The sequence below is a fragment of the Pleurodeles waltl genome, chromosome 4_2 (genome assembly GCF_031143425.1).
Source record: "Pleurodeles waltl isolate 20211129_DDA chromosome 4_2, aPleWal1.hap1.20221129, whole genome shotgun sequence".
Taxonomy (NCBI): domain Eukaryota; kingdom Metazoa; phylum Chordata; class Amphibia; order Caudata; family Salamandridae; genus Pleurodeles; species Pleurodeles waltl.
This window is the reverse complement of record NC_090443.1, coordinates 840,316,517-840,332,440: the sequence shown is the minus strand read 5'-3', so window position 1 is coordinate 840,332,440 and position 15,924 is coordinate 840,316,517. Positions and strand designations below refer to the sequence as shown.

The window sequence follows — 15,924 nt, the reverse complement described above, 5'->3', positions numbered from 1 at the left end:
GTACTGGTCAGCCAAACAGACCACCTGGACATTCATCGAATAATAACTTTTTCTGTTCCTGTACACCTGCTCACTTTCACTGGGGGGAACCAAAGCCACATGGGTCCCATCAATGGCACCAATGATGTTGGGGGTATGTCCAAGGGCATAGAAATCACCCTTCACTGTAGCCAAATCGCCCACCTCAGGGAAAACAATGTAGCTCCGCATGTATTTCATCAAGGCAGACAACACTCTGGACAAAACCTTAGAAAACATAGGCTGAGACATCCCTGATGATATGGCCACTGTTGTTTGGAATGATCCACTTGCCAAAAAATGGAGTACTGACAGAACCTGCACCAGAGGGGGAATCCCTGTGGGTTGGCGAATGGGGGACATCAGGTCTGGCTCCAGCTGGGCCCACAGTTCCTGTATAGCGGCTCGGTCAAGTCTGTATGTCAGTATGACTTGTCTTTCTTCCATTGTCGACAGGTCTACCAGCGGTCTGTACACGGGAACATTCCTCCATCTCCTCGCAAGTCCCAGCGGACGGTGCCTAGGAAGGACAACTTGGAGCACAGAGTCAAGCAACCCACAGGTACGTAACCACAGCTTGCACAGAACACGATTCGCTATGCATTGAATGGCTTGTATGAGTGGCAGTGCAAGGCCTAGGCCTGTGTGACGCAGTAGAAATTAAGCCATGTGGGCCCTTGAAATGGCGGCTGCCTGACCTGTGAAGTGTGACAATGGGATGTGAGGTCAATGCGCTGGCATGGCACACCGTGGCGGTAGGCGGTCGAAGACCGCGGCGCAAAGCAGCATTGGTTAACATTGAACCCTATGGGTCTCAGGAGCCAATGATGATGTGCGCCGGCGGTCGCGGTACGCACCGCCGCGGGCGTGACCGCCATTTTCTATCTGCTTAATCACTCGAGACCTGATCATCCACAGGAGAGGACCTATACTGCAAGTGCTGCTGTGACCTCGGTCTGGAAGAGACAATGGCTGCTGCGACTGGGGAAAGGGCCCCTGCCTTCACATCTGAGGAATTGGAGAAACTTGTTGATGGGGTCCTCCCCCAGTATGCGCTACTCTACGGTCCTCCAGACCAACAGGTAAGTACACTGGGACCATGCTTTGTGGGCAATGCCTGTGTTGAGTGGGGTGGATGAAAGATGGTGGGGAGGGGAGCGAATGAGGCATGCATCGCACGACAGATGAGAGCTTGCGCCATATCGCAAGGTTGGGGAGGGGGGACCACTCACATCGACCATGCAGAAAATGATGATATTTATTTTCCCGCCCTGTCCATGTCACATAGGTCAGCGCCCATCAGAAGATCGACATTTGGCGTGCCATCGCCAAGGACGTCCGGACCCTGGGGGTCCACAACAGACGGGGCACCCACTGCCGAAAGAGGTGGGAGGACATCCGCCGCGGGAGCAGAAAGACCGCGGAGGCTCTGCTGGAGATGGCCTCCCAACCTAGGAGGGGTGCCACAAGGCAATTGACCCCCCTGATGTCCCGTATCCTGGCGGTGGCCTACCCCGATTTGGATGGGCGCGTGAGGACAACACAGCAGACACAAGGGGGTGAGTACCAGCACATTCTGCTATATTAGCGCACAGTGGAGGTGTCTGGGTGGGGGAGGAGGGCTGTGGGTATCTCTAGGCCAGGGCGATTTCTGTAGGCTAGGCCCCTCCGTAAGGCATGGCCCTGTGCCCCCGCCCCCCACCTCTGTAAGGTGCTAAGTACAGCTATCCATGGCCCTGGGTCACCTATGTGTGCAGTTGTCGTCCATAGGCTTGTAGGCCAAGTCACAATAATTGAGTAGTGTACACCGAGTGCGCGGCGTAGTGCAGGGGGCTTCTGTGTCTGTCCTCTCCGCCAACGGTGTCGCCAATGCATGCACTCAACATGTCATTCTTTCTCACCCACCCCCTTTTTTTTGGTCTTCCTGTTCATGTGTGCATTAGCATCATCAGGCGGAGGAGAAGTGGCATCGGAGCACGAGGGAGCTGCATCTCACATGGCCCCGGAGGGCCATGCAACCGACTCCGAGATCACCAGTGAGACGGAGGGCGAGGGGAGCTCCACAACGGGGACCCGTGGAGACGTCAGCGACACAGACACGTCCTCGGAAGGGAGCTCCCTTGTGGTGGCGGCAACATCCGTGCCCACCGCTACAACAGGTACAGCCGCCACCCAGCGCACCAGCTCCGCCCTCCAAGCAGCCCCTCAGCGTTCGCCTGGTGCCCGCTCGGCCAGGAAGGCGGGCATCTCCTTTGCCCCAGGCACCTCAGGCCCTGCCCCAGTTACCCCTGCTGCCCTCAGTGAGGAGATCATTGACCTCCTCCAGACGCTCATTGTTGGGCAGTCTACCCTTTTGAATGCCATCCAGGGTGTAGAAAGGGAGGTGCACCGGAGCAATGCATACCTGGAGGGCATTCATTCGGGTCAGGCTGCCCATCAACGATCGTTCAACGCTCTGGCCTCAGCACTGACGGCAGCCATTGTCCCTGTCTCCTGCCTCCCCCCTCCAATTTCCTCATCCCAGTCCCACTCCCCTGTTCCTCTGCCTATCCCAGCCACACCTACAGACCAGCCTGCACACACCTCAACACCCAAGGGCAGCTCATCCAGACATAAGCACCACCGATCACACAAGCATTCACACATGCAACATCCACATGCAGACATGCCAACAACTACTGCCTCCTCTGTGTCCCCCTTCTCCTCGTCTCCCTCCTCCCTCCCTGTGACGTCTCCACTCACACCTGCATGCACACCACCATCAGCCAGTACGTCCATCACCAGCACACCCACCAGAACACTCCGCACACGTGCAGTCACCACCCCCACTGCCATTTACACGTCCCCTGTGTCCTCTCCCAGTGTGTCTGTCACCCCCTCTTCCAAACCACACAAACGCAGGCAGCCACCCACCCAACAGCCATCCACCTCACGACAGCCTCCGTCGCAAGCACCTGCACCCAAAGACACCACACTTGACTCTCCTACAACCACATCCTCTTCCTCCACTCCCATACCCACTGCACCTACCCTTCCCACTGCTCCTAAAAAGTTTTTCCTCTCCAAAATTAACCTCTTTGCCTCACCTGACCCACCCCCTCCATCTCGTAAGAGTCCAAACAGCACCTCAGCCACCACAAGCCCTGCACCTACAAGGACCATAGTCCAGGGCTATTGGAGTCCACCAGCTTCTAGGGCAGCAACATCGGCCAGCAGCAAGGGGACAGCCAGCCCACCCCCTGGGAAAAAAACTAAAAAAGGGAAGGGCCGGCGCGAGAGGCCAGAGACTGCAGCCCCCAAAGGCACTACCCTGCCACCATCACCTGGCACATCCACAAAGGGAGGCAAGGGCCCCAGAGAATCGGCGAAGGAGGGCAAGGGCAGCAGGGCGGACAAGTCCGGCAGCAGGCGAGCTGCCCCGGAGCGCCCCACCAGCCCCATTTCGGGTGTGAAGGAGGGCCCAGGACTCCAGCACAGGAGGGCCCCGCAAGCGAAAGGTCGGATGGCGACTGAGCGGAAGATATTGGCCCGATCTGGTTCCCTGGGGAACCCATGTCAAGCACCGCTGAACAGGGCCCCGCCGTGACAAGCACCGCTGAACAGGGCCCCGCCATGGCAAGCACCGCTGAACAGGGCCCGCCGTGACAAGCACCGCCGAACTGGGCCCGCCGTGACAAGCACCGCCGAACTGGGCCCGCCGTGACAAGCACCGCCGAACAGGGCCCCGCCGTGACAAGCACCGCTGAACAGAGCCCCGCCGTGACAAGCACCGCTGAACAGGGCCCCGCCGTGACAAGCACCGCTGAACAGGGCCTCGCCGTGACAAGCACCGACAAACTGGGCCCTTCAAGACAAGCACTGCTGAACAGGGCCCTTCCTGTCAAGCACCGCTCCGCTTGGCATCGCCGTCTCTGCACCGCTCCGCTGGGCCCTTCCTGTCAAGCACCGCTCCGCTGGGCCCTTCCTGTCAAGCACCCCTCCGCTGGGCCCTTCAACTCAAGCACTGCTCCGCTGGGCCCTTCCTGTCAAGCACCGCTCCGCTGGGCATCGCCGTCTCTGCACCGCTCCGCTGGGCACTTCCTGTCAAGCACCGCTTCGCTGGGCCCTTCCTGTCAAGCACCGCTCCGCTGGGCATCGCCGTCTCTGCACCGCTCTGCTGGGCCCTTCAACTCAAGCACCGCTCCGCTGGGCCCTTCCTGTCAAGCACCGCTCCGCTGGGCCCTTCATCTCAAGCACCGCTGGCCCATTGGCAGGGCCAGATCTGGGTCGGCAAGGGCTTCACGAAGCACTCTGGGCACCATGCCTCCTCCAGAACCAGTGGAGTCTGTAATCCACTTGATGAACTGTGGCTTTGCACTCCCCAGGATGGTACAGTGGGCAACCCACCCACTGTAGAGACTTGTGAGACTGTGGCTTTGCACTCCCCAGGATGGTACAGTGGGCATGGAGGCCCCTCGTGGATCTGGCGTCGTGGACTCAACAGGCTGAGGTGCCCCCCCTTGCCTTCCCCCTGAGGTGCCTGTAGTTTTACTATCTGATGCCCCTGCAGTGTTCTCTCCAATGGAATCGGGTCTCGTGTGTGGGCTTTGCCCATGTGTTTAGGCCCATTGGCCCACGAACAATGGATGATAGCCAATATGGGCCGGACTTTTGACCTATGTATATATTGTTCATGATGTAATATATTTTATTTATATATTTCATATTTCACTTAACTTCAATTATGCTATAATATACTTCATTTTTTATGATCATTTCATTTTGTCTTTGCATTCTTCCGGGGGGTTTGGGGGTGTCACTCTGACTTGTTGCTCTGCATTGATGTGTGTGTTGTAGTGGGTGAGGGTGGGGGTGGGTGTGTGGCGTATGTGTGTCCCCGTAATTTTTTGCCTCCCCCCTCCCCTGTGTCGTAGGTGCAGTACTCACCGTTGTCGTCTGCGCCGGCGTTCGTGCTCCTGGTAGAGGAGCAGGAAGACAATGGCTGGGAGGATGTGTAGTTCCGGTTCCATGCTGTCCAGATTCCTCGTGGAGTGTGTAGAGGTGAGCGTTTTCCCGTTCGTAGTCTGTTTCCGCCGTGTTTTTATCGGCGGGGCTCCCACCCCGGAAAAGGTGGCGGATTGGTGAGTTGTGATAGGGTGGGCGGTACATTGTCTGCCGCCTGTCTGTTGGCGGTGACCGCCGCGCTGCTTGTCTGTCCCGCCGTGGCGGTCGGAGTGTTAAAGTGGCGGGCTGTGTTGGCGGTTCCCGCCAGGGTCGGAATTCCATTTTTTGGGCCGCCTGCCTGTTTGCGGGTTGGCCGCCGCTTTAACACCGACCGCCAGGGTTGGAATGACCCCCTAAATGTGAAAACAGTGCTTACAAGTCCATAGCGCTCCAAAGGTTACTTAAGGTCACCAGGAACTGGCAAAAATTCAAAATCCCAGCTAACTGCCATGGAGGGTAGGCCAGCTACAGAACCCACACATGGTCCGCTGAACGGTATCTTTGTTGGAACAATGCATCGACCACGGGGACATGATGCATCTATATGTCTGCCGCACTCTCGGCGATGCATCTCTTTTTGAAGTTTGTAACTGCAGAACCCACTTCTGAGTCCCAAGACTGGAGGGGGCACCTCAGGCAAGGGTAGGACTCAAAGATGGCAGAGTTCAGAAGCACCAGGAGAGTTGCAAGCAGTCTTTGATGTCCCTGACACTGCAGATGAACAAGGGGCAAGACAGCAAGCCCTTGGAGACTCTTGGGTTCAAGGATGAAGAGAACAAGTCCAGTCACTCTCACTGCAGGACAGAAGCAGTAGGCAGCAGGCCAACACAGAAGAGCAAACAGAAGAGTGGCAGTCCCTCCTACAGTACAGCACACAGCAGCAGTAGGCCAAAACAATAATGCAGTTGCAGAGTGGCTATTCCTCCTGGCAGCACAGCAGTCCTTCTTCCTGGCAGAGTGTCCTTGGTTCCAGTAGAGATCTGACTTGGTGGTGCTGGGGGTCCAGTATTTATACTTTGGTGCCCTGGTTCTGGAAGGTGGGAAAAGCTTATAGGCCTTCCTTTAAAATTTACAGATGCCTTACCTCCCCTGTCCTGGCACCAAGCTTGCTGGAGTGACAATACAGGGTCGTTAAGCGCTATTGTGGGTGGAAAGGACAAGTCTATTCAGGTGTGAGGTAGCGCTAAGCTCCGCCTCCATCAAGCCAGTTGATGGCCCATTAAGGCCCATAAAGTCTCATCTAGACTCCCATTGTGTGTAGCTGTCTAAAGAGAACGCACAAAGCCCAACTGTCACCCAACCCCGATGTGTATTCAGAGGCAGGCAGAGGCACAGAATGGTTAAAGTAAGAAAATGTCAACTTTCTAAAAGTGGCATTTTCAGACTTACAATTAAAAATATGACTTTATCATAAGTTGTGATATTAAATTGGGAGCCCAGAGACACCACACCGCACATTTCTCTCTTTTCCCAATTGGGAGTTACACTTAAAAGATGTTTTAAGGTCATTCCAATGTTATCGTATAGAAGAGCTAGGCCTTGCAATAGAGAAAAACAAATATAGCAGTTTTTCACTACCTGGACATGTTAAATTTAAAAGTACATATCCAACTTTTTTAATTCACTTCACCCTGCCCTTGGAGCTAACTAGGGCCTACCTTGGGGTTGACATACATGTAGTAAAAAGGAAGATTTGGTCCAGGTCAAAATGGCAGTTTAAAACTGCACTCACAGGCCCTGAAGTGGCAGGCCTGAGTCATATTTAAAGTGCTACAGTAGCGCTGCAGGACCACTAGTAGCATGTAATTTACAGGCTTTGGACACATGTAATGCACTTTACTAGGGACTTACAAGTAAATTAAATATGCAAATTATGATTAAGCCAATATTATCACATTTACAGGAGAGAGCATATGTACTTTAGCACTGTTTAGCAATGGTAAAGAGCCCAGAATCCTAAAACCAACAAAAACAGGGTCAGAAAAATAGGAGGAAGGCAAAAAGTGTGGGCATGACCCTGAGGAAAGGGCCATTTCCAACACTAAGCAAAAACCTTTGGGTGGGAATACCAAATGTTGTGGTACTCCCCACAGGATTATCAACTATCCCCAAATTTAAAAAAGACCACTTGAAGAGCAGAGTAGTAAATGTTACAAATTGGTTAAACACATTGACTAGTTATCCAGTCAATAGGTTCAACAAATTAACTCCTATGTTCATGCAGGAAAGGAAAAAATATGCACAATCATCTAGTCCACGCCAGGATCCCCAAAGGGAACCATCCCCAAAACGAAAATATAACACGTCTGTGGCGACTTGAAACGTTGGTGGGTCATTTTTGTTGTGGCAAATGTGTTATATGTCCCTTCACTGCTAGCACAAAGGCCTTTGTACATGAGGGACAAACTATACCCAGAAAATGTCTCTTATTGGAATTCACACAATGTTAAAAATGTTGTATGGTGCCAATGTAATTTATTGTAGAATATGCCAACATCACAGCTGGTTTAAATTTAAAGTCATGTCAGCACATTTGGTTGATCATTTTGTAGCAAAGAACATTTCAGAAAATTAAATCAGATAGCAAGTCATTGAAGTCATCCAAATGCCAACTCGGGTGGAGACATGCAACTATTATTGAACAAATCCGAATGCCACTGGGTACCTCAGTTGCAACACAGTTGAGAAAGTATTAAAAAAGATGGAAGAGTGGAACAGTATCATTTTTTGTAGGCTTTCTTTGGATTTCTGCTGTTCATCCACTAACCTATCCTTTGAGTTCCTGTTCACGAATCTGGCAAGACTACAATGTTAATCAATGCACGTTTCATCCATTGTGACTGTACTGAAAATTACCTGCCGACATAATTTGTTTATGGGGATTATCTTTTTCTATACTGATTTGATTAATCATCACCTGTTGTCAATTGGAGAATTGTTAGCTTCTCTAGAGTGATTATTCTTTCTTTAATCTGTTTCCTAAAGTTGATACTGAATATGGTCAGTATTAGTTTATCATATTTGTAACTCAAATGTTATATGCAATACTCTGCTTCAGCATTCTAATCATCCCTTTAAAGAACTCACAGGTCCAAAATTTCTTCATGGACATAGTTACAATCATGATTGGACGTGGACATTTTTAATTCTGCTGTGTCAACCTGGCATTCAATCTTCCCTTGCATCAGAACCCATCTGCACACCATCGGAGTTATAGGAGGGATTGGCCTGACTTACTTGCTTTCACAAAGGTTCCTTCTAAATGGATGCTGGTTGGCACCATTACAGCACTTTCAGTGTCACTTATTGTGGTAGCGCATTGCTTTGGTTGCAGTGCCTATCAATGGATAAGCTTTAAAAGGAGGGAGACACTGAACTAAATTAACGGCCCCCAGTAATTGTGATAGGTAATGATACATTTCCCCGGATTTTCCTAGTCAGAACTCTTTTATTATAGACAACTATACTTGGCATCTTGTATTCATTTCTCTAGCTGCTCCAAAATTTCAATCCTTAATATGTTTTTCCGGGTAAAACATTTAGGGGGTCATTCTGACTCCCGCCGGACGCGGTCACCGCGCGCCCGGCGGGAGCCGCCAAAATACCGTACCGCGGTCGGAAGACCGCGGTGGGTATTTTGAGGTTTCCCCTGGGCTGGCGGGCGGTCGCCAAAAGACCGCCCGCCAGCCCAGGGAAAAACTCCCTTCCCACGAGGATGCCGGCTCGTAATCGAGCCGGCGGAGTGGGAAGGTGCGACGGGTGCTGTTGCATCCGTCGCGTATTTCACTGTCTGCCAAGCAGACAGTGAAATACTTGTAGGGGCCCTCTTACGGGGGCCCCTGCAGTGCCCATGCCAGTGGCATTGGTGGGAACCTCTGGCACAGTTAAAAACACTACTAGGATGGAATGCAGGTTTGATGGCCCACCCATCCATGATCTGCCAATGCGTTTCTGCCCTGTTTCTCGCCAATACAGGTCATAGGCACTGTTGAGGGCCAGGGGATCCCTAACAAACAGACTTTCCTAGTGTCAGTTAGTGCAATACAGAATAGTAGTGTCTAGGTGAGTCCTACCTTGGTTCTGTGTTATTTCTCTCTAACTTACGGGGTACCAAACTTCATGGTCAGGGAGGAGACAATACCCTCTGTAGTCACACATTCATCAAGACGTGCATTGTACAGGAAACCTAACCTGCACAGTTCTGTTTGAACCAATTTTCATAATTGCAGGTGGCATCAGAGAACATGAATCAATGATGTCCATTGTGAGACTTCCTACCTGGTGCCGGTGTGCTGCTGCTACAGCTTTCTTTGAAGTTATCTGTGATGATAATGCTGAATAAGTGAAAAAATATGCATTAACTTCTACAAAACAAAAAAAGTCCTGAACATCAATCTGGTTCCAAGGCTTTGTGCAAACGCTTCCCACAGTACATGGAGCAGCAGTGACTATAACTAGCAGCAGCATCAGAACTTCTGATATACATTATAATAGAGAGCAAGAATCTGATGATCATGAGAACCAGAAGAATATTGGTGTGTTTCCCTCCCTGTTCTGCAACAGCAGACTAATGTATGTGGGATATTTGCCCATTTAATGAAAGAGCACCTGTAATCCCCTCTGTTTCTGTGTTATATTCCCACATTGCGGTGTTCTTGCAATCACTGGCTCATGTTGCACAGAAAGTCAGTTAAAACTTGTTTAATGCACATAAATAATTAGCTCATTAATTTAAAAGTTGAGACTTGCATATCTATTGATATTCCCGAGAATGCAATCTGTAACTGTTATCAGTCTCCGTGGAATGAGAAGATAAAGAACTGGCAGAGTGAGAAAATAAGAGACAGGGGACAGAGGATTGATGAGATAAAGGTGGCAGGCATCTCTGCTAGTAAAATAACTAATCTAGAAATGGGTCACTAACATTAATTATTACCCCTTACCCTTTTAATGCATCCTGGACTGTTTGTGGGCCACATAGGTCGATTGGAATGTGGGTCAATAATATGTGTTTCTCACATACTCTACAATCAGTAATGCTACATTAATGTATACTTTATACAATGTATACATTAAGGGTGTGTTTTTCATTATCTCTATCGATATAATATTGGGATGAAATGAATCAAGTTACTATACTATTCTGATTATAAACATATATTTTAATCCCCATACACACATTGTACTAACGTAGAGAAGACTATTTTTATTTTGTATTTATTAAGAAAAGTGATAAAGTTTAAGGCATAAATGTACAAAGTCGAGCTAAATCATAAACTATAAACCATGATGCACTTTTTAACACAGTTGTTTAGAGAGTCTAACAAGGATGTTTCACAGAGTATCTGTCTTATTCCACATGGTTCATTGACAATAATTCAATGTTTCGGGATTGACAATTAGCATGGATGATAGGTTTTAAGTCCTTTGTAGTTTATCTCAAGAGTTAGTAATTATTTAACCCTGCTTTTTTTCTGAGTGTTGAATAAGAGTTTGTTACTAGAAACCAATTGGACCACACATAATCCTAAAATCATGTTCAGTACGGTACGACTGTCCTAAGCCCTTGCAAATATGAAACACAGTGACCTAACTGTTCCCAAGGATGGCTCGTGGTGGTTTTGTCAGTTAGCTCTTGAAAACCTGTTTGAATTACTTAATCGTTGTGTACTATATTTCCAAAGTAAATGGCAAAACTAAGACTGCTGGCACCTAGGAGGTCATTTCAGTGTTATTTCAGTACCAGGTGTACAACTGAATATTCTTCTTTTACAGAGACTAAACAATTACTTACCAGGAGTTCTCACCACTCTCCTCCTTGGAGCTCGCCTGTTGTTGGTAAGTACTTGTGAGATGTAAAGTAGCTCTGATGCTCCTGTAACCGCTGGGTTCTGAGGAACTGCTGTTTAAAGTACAATAAGTGATAAAAGCTGTTGCTTCACTGTTAGTGTGCAGTTTTTATACACATTTCTGTGCAGTCACTGACCCCCATTTAATGAGACATACATGTCTCAAATCATAATGATGAAGACCTAGGGCATCAATAATATGATCTAATATCAATATTGCTGCTATTTCATATAACTAAATTAATTGAATTAAATTACAATAAAATTAGTTTTTTAAAAGGAGGATATCTATCTCCTAGTGTAGCCACAGCCCAAACCCTAGCCCTTACCTAAATAATTGTTATTTATTTAAACCTTTTATTTCATTAGTTGCTTTATCACATATGTGACATCCCAACTCTAGTGATAGAGAGGACAGAAAGCAAAATCAATGGTAATTATTTAATTATACTTATTTAAATTATGAGTTAATACATTTTTAATTTATCTTAAATGCATGCAATTATACCAAACTAAACAATAAATATATATATATTTATTTTCCCGTTTACTTTCTGACATGGCAATGAAGCACACTGTAATGGCAACTAGGGTAATCTATTGTTTTTTTCAGTTTTATTTATGCAAGTATAACAAGTTATAGAAGTTTGCACCGTATGAGAATCGCATTTCATGAACCATACATTTTTTTCCGCTCCATTAAATATAACATTATTCCATATCGATTCAGTTATTTGTGGACATTTCCGGTATGTTACATACAAAACATATGGGTGGTCATTACAACCCTGGCGGACGGTGTTAAAGCTGCGGAAATACCGCAAACAGGGCGGCGGACAAAAAAAGGGAATTATGACCCTGGCGGTAACTGCCAACAAAGACAGCCACTTTAACACACCGCCCGCCACGGCGGTACAGACAAGCAGCGCGGCGGTCACCGCCAACAGACAGGCGGGAGACAATGTACCGCCCACACTATTACAACCCGCCAATCCGCCACCTTTTCCGGGGCGGAGTCACCGTGGATAAAAACACGGCGGAAACAGCTTTTGCTATGGGAAAACGCTCACCTCAACATACTCCACGAGGAAGGAGGACACCATGGAGGCCGAATTACAAATTGTACCTGCCCTTGTCTTTCTGCTCCTCTACGACCAACAGCTACGTAGGCGCCGAAGACACCGGTGAGCACTGCACCTACGACACGGGGAGGGGGAGGCAAAAGTTAGGGGGACACCCACCAAACACCCCCACCCTCGCATATTACAACATACACACCAATGCAGTCACAAAAATCACAGTAACAACCCACAATCCCCCCGGAAGAATTAAAAGACAATGCGAAATTCGGGCAAACATTGTAATGTGCCAATATACATGTCATAAAAAAATATACATATATATATATCTCAAAATCACTCTTATTTACACATACAATCCGAGAAGTAGTGCAGATATGTACACAACAATGTCCGTGCACCAACAGTCCAAAAATGCATGGGCGAGGCCCACAAACTATACCTGACCAAAGTCGGAGAGAACACTGCCGGGGCATCAGATAGAATTACTACAGGCACCTCAGGGGGAAGGGAAGGGGGAGGCACCTCAGCCAGATGAATGCGAAGCCAGATCCACGACGGGGCTCCATGCCCATTGATGTATCCTGGGGAGTGCAATGCCACAGTCTCTCAAGTCTCTACAGTGGGTGGTTTGCCCACTCTGCCATCCTGGGGAGTGCAAAGCCACAGTCTCTCAAGTCCCTACAGTGGGTGGTTTGCCCACTCTGCCATCCTGGGGAGTGCAAAGCCACAGTCTCTCAAGTCTCTACAGTGGGTGGTTTGCCCACTGTGCCATCCTGGGGAGTGCAGAGCCACAGTCTCTCAAGTCTCTACAGTGGGTGGTTTGCCCACTGTGCCATCCTGGGGAGTGCAAAGCCACAGTCTCTCAAGTAGATGCAGTTCTCTACTGGTACTGGGGGGGGACTGGTGCCCAGACTGGATGAGTCTCCCCGTGAAAGTTAATGTCCTGTCACTGTCCCAGCTGCACATGGGAGAAGGATGCCTGATGTGGCGGCCTTTTCATTCCTACACGGTGCATGCCCTGTTCAGCGGTGCTTTGCCATGGCGGTCTTTGCCCTGTTCAGCGTGCTTTGCCATGGAGGTTCTGGACTGTTCAGCGGTGCTTTGCCGTGGCGGTTCTGGACTGTTCAGCAGTGCTTTGACATGGCGGTTCAGATACGGACATTGGTGTGTGGCATGACAATCTCTACACTGGGCATTGGTGTGTGGCATGACGTTCTCTCCAATGGCCATTGGTGGGTGGCATGACGTTCTCTACAATGAGCATTGGTGGGTGGCATGACGTTCTCTACAATGAGCATTGGTGGGTGGCATGACGTTCCATCATTGCCCAGTGGGGCTGTGGCAACCGGGCCCCTCCTGGGCTGTGACTCCAGCGGTGGTTTCTGGACCAGTGACGATACTTGGGCCCTCCTGGGCTGTGACTCCGGCGGTGGTCTCCTGACCAGTGACGATACTTGTGCCCTCCTGGGCTGTGACTCCAGCGGTGGTCTCCTGACCAGTAACGATACTTGGGCCCTTCTGGGCTGTGACTCCGGCGGTGGCGGTGGTCTCTGGACCAGTGACGACAGTGCTGGCGGTTGTGTCTGGACAGCCGGAAATGATGGCGCACTTCTCCGCCGGGACACTCACAACAGGCTTGGCAGACTTCCTCTGGACCTTCCCCACCTTTGTTGGAGTTACAGCTGACTCACCAATCCCCTTCGAACCCATGTCACTTGTTGTCCCACCAGGAGTCTTAACACGGTCCCGTCGTCCACTCTCCAATTTTATAGCCTTTACAGGGGGTGGGCTGCCAGTGCCTTGGCTCCGGGTCCTACTGCCTGCCCTGGTGGCCGGTGCACTCCACAAACCTTGAACAGGCACCTCTGGTATTGGAGGCTTTTTGGCTGAGGCGCTACGACGGGACTGATGAGTTGGAGGGGGGGGGCAAAAAGGTCAATTTGACATAGGGACAGTTTCTGACAGACACTGGGATGGGTAGATGGAGGGGGTCTGGGAGTGGAGGAAGAGGAGGTGGTTGTAGGAGGTGTCACTTTAGGTGTTTTGGGTGCAGGTGCAGGTACTGGAGGCTGTCGTGAGGTGGATGGATGTTGGGTGAGTGATTGCTGGCGTTTGTGTACTTTGGGAGGGGGCGTCACAGACACACTGGGAGAGGACACAGGGGACATGTAAATGGGAGTGGAGGTGGTGAGTGCAGGTGAGCGGCATGTGGTGCTGGGTGTTTTGGTGCGAGTCCTAGTGCCTGTAGATGTCGCGCATGCAGGTGTGAGTGTAGACGATACTGGGAGAGAGGAGGGAGACGACGAGGAGGGGGACACAGTGGAGGCAGTGGATGTTGGTGTGTCTGCATGTGGGTGATGCTTGTGTGAGTGCCTGTGGGTTGTGTGGTGCCTATGTTTGCCTGAGCTACTTTTGGGTGTTGAGGTGTATGCATGCTTGTCTGATGGTGTGCTTGGGACAGGCTGGGGTACAGGGGATTGGGTCTGGGTGGAGGAAGTTGGAGGGGGGAGGCTGGACACAGGGACAATGGCTGCCATCAGTGCTGAGGCCATAGATTGCAGGGTTCGCTGAAGGACAGCCTGACCAGAATGAATGCCCTCCAGGAATGCATTACCGTGTTGCAACTCTCGTTCTACACCCTGGATGGCATTCACAATGGTAGACTGCCCAACAGTGAGTGACCTGAGGAGGTCAATGGCCTCCTAACTGAGGGCAGCAGGGGTGACAGGGGCAGGGCCTGAGGTGCCTGGGGCGAAGGTGATGCCCACCCTCCTGGGTGAGCGGGCACGGGGCGAATGCTGGGGGGCTGCTGGGAGGGCGGTGCTGGTAGGGGAGGTGGCGGCTGTACCTGTAGAAGTGGGGCGCACAGATGATGCCACCACCACAGGGGAGCTCCCATCGGCGAACAAGTCCGTGTCGCTGGTTGGTGATCCGGTGGCCGACGTGAAGCTCCCCTCGCCCTCCGTCCCACTGGTGCATTCAGAGTCTGTGGTGTGGCCCTCCATGGCCATGTGGGATGCAGCTCCCTCGTGCTCCGGTGCCACTCTACCTCCGCCTGTTGATGCTGATGTACAAAAGGACAGGGAGAGCAGGAAAAGGGGGGGAGAGAGAAGAAAGAGAGCTTGAGTGCATGGCATTCCGCTACCGTTGGCGGACAAGACAGACGCAGCAGCCCCCTGCATAACGCGTTGCTCCTGCCCTCTGCACATGCAATTTCTGGGATATGGCCTACATGGCAATGGTGGACATCTGCGCACATGGATGTCACAGGGGCAACTATACCTCAACTTGGCACTCTGGTGAGGTGGGGTTGAGTGCCACAAGGCCTACATTCCGGAGGGGCCTTGCCTACCTAACTCGCCCTGGCCTAGGGACACCCACAGCCCACCGCCCCCACCCAGACACCTCCACTGCACGCAAAGTCCGCAGAATGAGGTTGTACTCACCCCCTTGTGCCTGCTGTGATGTCCTCAAGCGCCCATCCAACTCCGGCTAGGCCACCACCAGGATCTGGAACATCAGGGGGGTCATGGTGCGACGGGCACCCCTCCCACGTTGGGAGGCCATCCCCAGCTGAGCCTCCGCCGTCTTCTTGCTTCAGCGGCGAATGTCCTCCCATCTCTTCCGGCAGTGGGTGCCCCGTCTGGGGTGGGCCCCCAGGCGATGGCACGCCAGATGTCCCTCTTCTGGTGGGTGCTGGCCTACATGACATGCACAAGGGAAGAGGAACAGTCATTACCAACTGCACCATCGTTGTGAGTGGCCCCCTCCCTAATCTGGCCATGTGGCCCATTCATTCCCATGCATTAATGTTCTATGAACTCTGCCCCCTTCCCTCTTCCACCCAGCCCTCTCCACCCAGGCCTAGCCCATACAACGTGCTCCCTGTGTACTAACCTGTTGGTCTGGAGGACCGTAGAGTAGCGTGTACTGGGGGAGGACCCCATCCACAAGTTTCTCCAACTCCTGTGCAGTGAAGGCAGGGGCCCTTT

At 50.9% G+C, this 15,924-nt stretch overlaps 1 protein-coding gene across 1 annotated transcript in view; it reads right to left on the bottom strand.

Moving 5' to 3' along the window:
* The window catches only part of LOC138293952 (uncharacterized), an 84,088-nt gene that overhangs the window by 44,072 nt on the left and 24,092 nt on the right, over positions 1 to 15,924 (bottom strand). The window contains exons 3-4 of the mRNA XM_069233220.1: positions 10,796 to 10,903; positions 9,280 to 9,335 (exon numbers count right to left, since the gene is read on the bottom strand). Coding sequence (XP_069089321.1) covers positions 9,280 to 9,335; positions 10,796 to 10,903 — 164 coding nt within the window. The remainder of the gene's footprint in view (positions 1 to 9,279; positions 9,336 to 10,795; positions 10,904 to 15,924) is intronic.